Source organism: Corvus brachyrhynchos, unplaced genomic scaffold (genome assembly GCF_000691975.1).
Source record: "Corvus brachyrhynchos isolate BGI_N302 unplaced genomic scaffold, ASM69197v1 scaffold46, whole genome shotgun sequence".
Classification (NCBI taxonomy): Eukaryota; Metazoa; Chordata; class Aves; order Passeriformes; family Corvidae; genus Corvus; species Corvus brachyrhynchos.
Window position 1 is genome coordinate 1863509 of NW_008238838.1, and position 8505 is coordinate 1872013.

Here is an 8505-nt window from a genome sequence, read left to right on the forward strand (position 1 = left end):
GCTCCCAACGCGCCGGTGCCGGCCGCGGGCGGCGACCCCCAGGCACAGCTGGAGGCCGACAAGAGGGCTGTCTACAGGTGATGCAAGATAATTGCATTCATTAATGCATTTTAATTAATGGTTTCGTTATTATAATGCAGGATTGTTGCATCAATTCAGCGATGCATTAATTAATGCATTGGTTACTGGATCGGCTCGTTGATGCATTCGTTATTATTATGCATTATTAATCTGCTATTCTTCTAATGCATTAATTAACACACAGGAAGGGGGGAATTAGCAATTAGCTCCTTTTTAGCAATAATAACCATTGATTATAACGCATGGTGATGGAGCTCCTTCGTGGACTTTGTTCTGCAGCGTGTCTGCCCCTTCAAAATATTCATCTTCTAAGAACTGCCCCAAATTAACCTTTTTGAGGGGCAAAGCCGTGTGATTTGGGGTGAACAAGGAGTAAAGTCCCACATTAACCTGAAATGTGCAGTTCGTGCATCTGTGCAGGATGTGGGCAGTGATGGGCAAGGGATGGATGGCCCCTCCCATCCCTTTTTTGTCAATTTGGGGGTAATAATATATGATATTGTAAAAGATGCAGTAATGTTATTGTGTAACTGCTGTACGTAATATTCTAATGATGTAAACAGTATAATTATATAAGTAATACGTAATTATACAGGTGATATGTGATCATTTACAATATTAGAACATGTAGCAATGATCTAAGAGTAACAGTATTCTAATATATTTAGGATTAAAGTTTAAGGTTAAGGATTAACCTCCTATCAATGACCAGGGCTGTGGGGGCTTGTGAATGAAAAAATTGCAGCTTAGACTTGAAGGAATTAAAATATTTGTACTCCAAATATTCAAATAGTACAAGGCTGAAAGGTCTGAAAAGGTGGATGAAAGTATGGAATGAACTCACCCTTTCCCAGGAAAACACAAAGGATTATTAGCTTCAGGTCTCCCAAGGATGGAAATCATTTTCTCAAAGCAAAAGAAGCCATTTGAGGACAAAAGCACCTTTTTTTTGCCCTTCTGTGAGGAGTTCTGCAGCATTTGTGGGATAGAGGAAAAAAACCAAACCTCACCCTTGGAGTTTTCACAGCCTTGATTGGAAGGTCAAAGACATGCAAAAAACACCTTATGGGAGGTATTCCCCCCAGAAAAGTGGGGGGAAATTTGTTGTCTAGTTCCATGTGTGCACTTACTGCCCAAACCTGGATGCTTATTTTTGGGTAGTAGCCAAAACAACCCCACAAATATGTTTTTATATAAAATGAGTATACACTACAATATGTTTTGTAATATGTTATATAGTTACATACAATTATCCCTTTTTTTGCTGAATATTCCCCTATCCAGTGGTTAAAATGGATGATGGATATGTCATTAGGTATCAAATGCACACAAGGATTTTCTTAGCTCTCCTAGGTCCATTTCCCACCACCCCAAACAATGGAATTTTGTTAATTTTCAATAATTGCACCAAGGCAGAAGGCATCGGCCGTAAGCGTCGGTCGATCAAGCTGGAAGGAAATTGCTGGGAAAGTGTGATGGGAAATATAAAAACCGATGGACAAGTCACCCTGCCGGGTTTTATGCCCTAGCAGGAGGTTTATCACCCGTTAGAAAAAGTAGAAAAAAGGGAAAAAAAGAAATCCTTCCCCACCCTTCTTGGTGTGGGAGCAGCTTGGCAGGGACTGGTCCAGCAGTGGCACTTCTCGTCTGCAATTTTCTCCCAGCTAAAGTGTTTTCGTGACTTTATGCAACAGCGGGGCTGGGACTTCCCAATGGATTTTGGACCAGAAAAGATGATGCTCCTGAAGGGAAATGATGCTTAAACCACCCGAGCACCACAAATTGGATTTTTCCAAGTGGGAAATGGCTGGATTTCTTTGCGTTAAGTTTGGTGGGGGGCTTTTTGTGTGGCTTTTTTTTGGTGGTGGGTTTTTTTTTCATTTTGTTTTGTTTTGTTTTGGGTTGTTTGGGGTTTTTTTTAGGGGAAAAGGGGTGAAAAAAATAAAATTCCTGTTGTGATGTGGCCGCTGTGCCACTGGCTCAAACCCGGCTGAAGGTGGGAAATTAGGCCATTAGAGGAATTCATTCCTCTTTATTAGCCCGTGTCGAATCCTTTTTATTAGTGGCTGCAAACGACCTCTCTCCTGCAGGAAAATGTCAGTGCTGGTTCAGCCCTTTCATTTGGAGGATTCCCTGGCAAAAAAAAAAAAAACAACTAAACAAAACACGTTTTTTTTGCAAAACCATAATCAGCAAAAGCAGATTTTTCTACCCCAAAACTCTCCTTCATGCCACTGGGGTGGTTTTCCACCTCCGCAACACCCACAGTGGGGAAAATCCTCCTGATTCCCCTGTGCATTCTGGATATCCATCTATTCCCCCCCTGCAAATTTCATAGCAAAAAGGGGCTCCCAATTTTTATGGCAAAGCCTCCCCCTGCCATGATGGGCCGTCCTTTCCTCTGTGTGGTGTGGCCACAGAAAGGCTGGCAATGGAGAAAAAGGTGGTTTGGGATGGGTTTTTTCTCATGCAAAAATGAAAAAAAACCCCCCAAATTCCACAACAATCCAGCATAAATCTCATGGCAAAACCCCAAATTCCAACAGTCCTTGAGACTGCACTCAGAGAGTGCCCTCAGTGCCCTCCCTTAACCCATCCCTGGGGGTCTCAACCCCCTAATTTCCCCTTGCGTTATATTTTATTTCTTTTGTTTAATGTTTTTTAATGTTATTTTTTTTGTGTTTTTGTTTATTTTCTTATTTTGTTTCATTTAATTTTATTTTTATTTATCGATGGATTCGATTGGATCGGATTCTACTTCGTTTCTTTTTATTCCCTCTTAAATTTTAAATTTTTTATTCCGTTTCGTTTTCAGCTGAAAAGCAAACCATTCTCCCCTCAGCCATGTGCCTCCCCCTCCTACTCCTTGCCAGCCCCAAAAACATTCCTGGGGGCCCATAGCAGCACTGTCCCCATACTGAGGAGCACGGGGTGATGCTGGCAGCGGCCTTAATCCCCCCTTGGTCAATGCAACCCCGCAAAGAAAAGGGGCTACAAATTGCTCAGGGGCTGCAATCTGCTTCTCCCCTCCCCAGACCCCCATCCTTGGGATAATTCCATGCCTCTGCTCCTAATTGATGGAGCGGCTCTGGAAATGGCAGCAGGCACCTGCTGCGGTGCCACCAGTTCATAAGTCCCAATAATTCAACCTGCCGCCTGGAATTTGCCTTTCATATCCCTTGGCTAAGCTCCAGCGGGGCTACTGAAATTATGAAATGATTTCCCCCCCTCTCCGTTCTCTACTCCAGCCTCGGTGAATCTTGCATTAAACCAGGATCAGGACAGATTAAACTATAATATGCTGTGGTATTAGCGGCTGCAAATGAAGACTTAGCCAAGGGGTTTAACCCCTTCGCCTGACTCTGACTCAAAAAGGCTGTAAGGAAGTGATTCATAATCATCTTTTGGGCCATCTTTTGGAGATAAGATGGCGGAGCCAATCCCACTGTGCTCGGATAACTGGAGTGCTGTGGGAGACCATTCCTGCAGGAGCATTTTGCATTTCCACCCGGAAAGACTCCATAAAACACTTTTGATTTTAATTTGCACTGAGCTGGAGAGGCTTACTGAGGCTTGCACTAAGCCGTGGTCTTCATCCCCACAGTGTCCACGTGCTCTGGTGCTGTGTGTGCATTTGCATTTTATATTGCATCAATTTAGCATCATCATTGGCAAGATTTGTCAATTTCAAGAAGAATTATAAATCTTCGTTTTCAAAATCTCATGGTAAGAAGGAAGTGGGATTTGAGCCATCTTTGTGGACTTGTCAGAGGTGCAAAGAGACCTCTTGGTGGAGGAGCAGCCCGTAACAAGGTTGGTCCATAGGATGCTGCAGGCAGATAGAAGTCCCCACCACCAACTCCAACCAACAGAGACATTTTGAGGTAAAATATTACCATTGATGAGGAGGGGCTGATGTCCGTCCTTGAAAGGAAAAGCCACTTGGACAGCAGATGGCTCCAGGACATCTTGGCTATGTCCAAGACACAGCCTTTTTGCCTATTTAGGAAATGCTTTGGTGCAATGATGGAAAACACCCAGACATTGGAACCAGCCATTGCCTGATGGCAGAGATAGCGAATTTTACAATTTTTAAGCTTTTTTTTTTGTTGCTGAAAGAGATCTAGAGGGAGCACTTCCAGTGTGACCAGAGAGTGAGGTTTGCACCACTAGGTTCTTACAGACTGGGAGGAAATGGATGGATGGATGGATGATGGATGGATGGATGGATGGATGGTTGGATGGATGGATGGATGGGTGGGTAGGTGGATGGATGGATGGATGGATGGATGGATGGATGGATGGATGGATGGATGGATGGATAAATGATGTGGGGTAAAGATGGACATGGGACCTAAAATAGTGGGTGTTATGGGTGGTCTCCTTTGTCCTCTGCAGGCACCCGCTGTTCCCACTGCTGACGTTGCTCTTTGAGAAGTGTGAGCAGGCGACGCAGGGCTCTGAGTGCATCACCTCGGCCAGCTTCGATGTCGACATCGAGAACTTTGTCCACCAGCAGGAGCAGGAGCACAAGCCCTTCTTCAGTGATGACCCCGAGCTGGACAACCTGGTACAGGCAGCTGGGGCTTGGCAGATGATTTTTGGGGGGTGTTGAAAAGGTAGGGGGTGAGGAACAAATGAAGATCTACCACCATGTCCATGGGCTCTGTAGTGCTGGTCATCTTGGCAATGTTTTCCACAGACCTTGTGAAACCTTCTCCAGGACCTTCTCTGAGACATTTTCCAGAAGATCCCGTGTAAGAACAACCCCTCTGCCCCCTTTTGGCTAATTTTCCCACACAACCTCCATGGGGTCAACGAGGTTCCTGAAAGCAGCCAAGATCTCTGGCTGGTTTGTGCCCCAAAACTTGCAATCTCTGTAGGAATTACTGCTGTTCGGTGCAACGTGCACTAGTGTCAGCATTCTCATCTGGCACCATCTGGTTTGAAGTGTCATGGCCAGCTCATGTCCTAGAAGCAGAGCACAATAATTACTTTTTCCATAAGGTAATGGATATCAGCGGTTTGGAACACTTGGACCGGTTTTGGTGCATTCTCTGCCACATCAGCTCAAATTTCCTACTCCATCCATTGCTGCTGGAAGGTGCCTCAGAAGACTCTGCTTGGGATTTCTCTTGCGTAGACCTCGGGAAATATCCCCAAATCCCATTATTTTGTCCAGAAAGCATCCAAACGTGGCCTCCATGGCAAACATGTGGGTAGACAAGTTCATGGCACCATTCTGATGCTCAACAAGCGAATTTTCAAGGTCTGAAGAGGCAATTCTGTGCACCTCTGATGATGCAAACAGCAAAACACCTTCCCTGGGGGTTATGTGTCCCCTGGGAGATGTAGCAGAGGGACTTCCACAGAAAAGAAGCAAAATCAGGCAATTCACAGGTTACTTTTTTTAAGTGTTACAGATATCAAGGAGGTGATTTTGAATGATGACATATCACAAAGGGAAGAACTAGCAAAACTCACCTACGTGCAAGAGCTACTGTTTTTTCTAAAAAAGCAAGAGATGATTTCAAGGTGAAGACAAATGCCACAGGTTTGTGCCTGATTTCAGCTTGTGGAGGAGAATGTTTTAACATCCCTAAGCCAAGAGTCTGCAGAATGCCCTCCAAAAAATTTGCAGGCCATGCAAAGCCCCTTCTGCATATTGCTAAACCCATTTTGCAATAACTTGTAGTCAAGAATAGAAATCACTCTGGGACAAGCAATCAAAAAAAAGAACCAAACAACCCAACCAATGTTTTGGATTATTTGTTTTTGGACTGAACAAATGCTGATGTGCATCAACAACCCCCCATTGCATTAAATTGCATGAAAATGGGTGTAATGCTCTATCAGGAGGAGAGAAATGGAGCCAGGTGAAGCGAAAAAAAACCCCAAAGATCTAAAATTTTGGGAAAGGAAAACCTATTTCTGTACATTTCAAGGTGAAACATCACCAGCAAATAGTGCAGGAAATTCATCCACACTGGCTATGTTTTTTGTGGTTTCTAAAAAAAACCCCACAACACACCAGTCGTGTTTTTTGGACGTATTCTGAAGCAGCTCTTGCTGCCAAGGTGAAATTTGGCCATGGGCAGTTGGATTGATCCCATGTATAACCTTGCAGCACTTGATACATCCCTATTCATATGTATCTATTGCTAAGTCTTTCTGTAGATCCGTATCTCTGTGTATGTGGGTGTGTCCCAGTTCTAGCACATAGCTGGATGTATGTATTCTATCCAATGCCCAGAACTCCTCCAAAAAAGGAGGAGCCATCCACCTCTGTGTGAGCAACCTGCATCGAGACAGAGGAGATGGGTAATGTGATGCTGGAGAAGCACATTCCTGTTGGTGGGAGGCACTAGTTGAAGGGAATTTTGGCTTTAAAAGTCTTGCAGTGCTCAAATCAGAACATTTCAAGCTGTCCTTGAGCTGATGCTTTCCCCCTATTTACACTGTCCTTTTTTTTGGTGTTGTTAATTTTTGGGTGTTGTGTTTTGTTTTTTTTTTTAACGCCACCGGTTTGCCAGAAATTGGTGATGGCAAAGCAGGGATGAAAAGGCCAGTGGCATTAGCTATCATTAGAATAAGAGTCATGTATTCCTCACTGCCAAGATGCACATAATTAGAAATTAGAAAAAGGTCAGATCTCACCATTATCAACTCAATCAGCTGCCGAGTGCCACACAGTCAATTAATTCAGCATCTGTATTTTTTACAACCCCGCGCACGTACGCCATCGGACTGTAACTCTTTATCCGGACAGATATACGACGCAGCGGAGCAGGGACATAAAATGAGACCCTAAGCAAATGAGCTGAGATAATTGAGAGATTTATTTTTTTACATATATGTGTCAGGTCTTCTTGCCTTTGCCCTTGAATATTGACTTTCATGGCCGGTGAGCCTTGGGAGGATGTGGAAATCCTGGGCACGACACCTCCACCTTGTGCTTTGCCTGCGTCAACTGTGGAGGAGGGAAAAGAAACCCAGAAAAAAATAACAAAAAAAAAATAACAAAAAAAAAAAAAAAAAAAAAAAAAAAAAAAAGCTAAATAAAAGATCTTTCCAGCAGCAACCCATCACCCCTGTTGTTCACCAACCAAAAATTCACTTTCTCCATCATGGAGCTGCCACTGGAGTTTGGCCCTGGATTTTTCAGGATGTTTCCCAACCATGGCAACTTGCAGTTTGTAAAGATGACCACTAAAATTTGCAAGTTAAAAACACCCTTTGAAATGCAAAGACACTTTGTTACATAAAACCGGATTTATTGCCCCGGAGTGAATAGCTGAAATTTTATATATTATGCAAGATTTCAAACAGCGGCTGTAAAACTTAAGGTTTCAGCTCGGTGAGAGGAATGTTTTATGTGTAAATTTTTTAAGGTTTATGGGGTACATTTTAATGAGGCCCAGGCTTTGCACCGGCAACAGCTCACGGCTGAGTTGCAGCCCCGTAATCTTGTTACAAGAAGTGGCCTCCAGAGAATAACCAAACACTTTTCAACAACGAGGGGTTTGGCTTGTACTTTTTTTTTGGGCACGGGGAGCAATTCCCATGAAGGCAATGGTGAACTTGGTGAATTTGGTGAGTTTTTTCCTCTTGGATTCCAGGGTTATGATTGATGGGCAAGGAAAAGAAATGCAGACATGCAGAGGGACGGGCTTTGGGATGGGTTTTGGGCAAGAATGTTGATTTTTTTGGTGTGTTGAGAAAGGAAATGAATTACATTCTGCTGTAGGGATCAGCTCTACGTTGGATTTTGGGGGAGAATATTGATTTTAACTTTGTGCCCTTGCATAGATGGTGAAGGCGATCCAGGTGCTGCGCATCCACCTCCTGGAGTTGGAGAAGGTCAATGAGTTGTGCAAGGACTTTTGCAACCGTTACATCACCTGCCTCAAAACCAAGATGCACAGCGACAACCTACTCAGGAATGACCTGGGGGGGCCCTACTCCCCCAACCCCTCCTCCATCAGCCTCCACCCCCAGGTAATGCCTTAAAATTCCTCTCTAATCACCACTGTTGCACATTGTCCAGCAGGGAGTTGGGCCAGCAAGGTTTCAGACTTGCTCTGCAGGAGTTGTGGCCTCCTGAAAAGTCATCGGAGTCCATCCTCAAGAATTAAAACAACAAATCCTGTATCTTGCTCATAGAGTGCAATAAATGCTGTTGTGGTGACTTTTTTTTCTTATCTTATATTTTTTATGTCCTTTTTCTCATGGGTTGGCAGAGCTGCAACCCCAATGTTTGTGGCTCTGCAAAAGAGAGAGTGAAGGACTCCTAAACTGTAAAGCTGCAGCAATTAAATGTGAGGGGAAGGAAGCCGTGCAAGTGCATGGGAATATGAACAAGAAAGTTGCATTTTTTTGTGAAAAAATGCTATTTATTGGCAGGAGGGACAGAAAAATGAAGAT

At 43.8% G+C, this 8505-nt stretch overlaps 1 protein-coding gene across 1 annotated transcript in view; it reads left to right on the top strand.

Annotated features, from left to right (window-relative positions):
• Positions 1 to 8505, top strand: part of PKNOX2 (PBX/knotted 1 homeobox 2) — a 46321-nt gene that overhangs the window by 24539 nt on the left and 13277 nt on the right. The window contains 3 exon segments of the mRNA XM_008636895.2: positions 1 to 77; positions 4480 to 4651; positions 7891 to 8079. The exon segment at positions 1 to 77 is cut by the window's left edge and continues 12 nt beyond it. Of these exon segments, the coding sequence (XP_008635117.2) occupies positions 1 to 77; positions 4480 to 4651; positions 7891 to 8079 (438 nt within the window).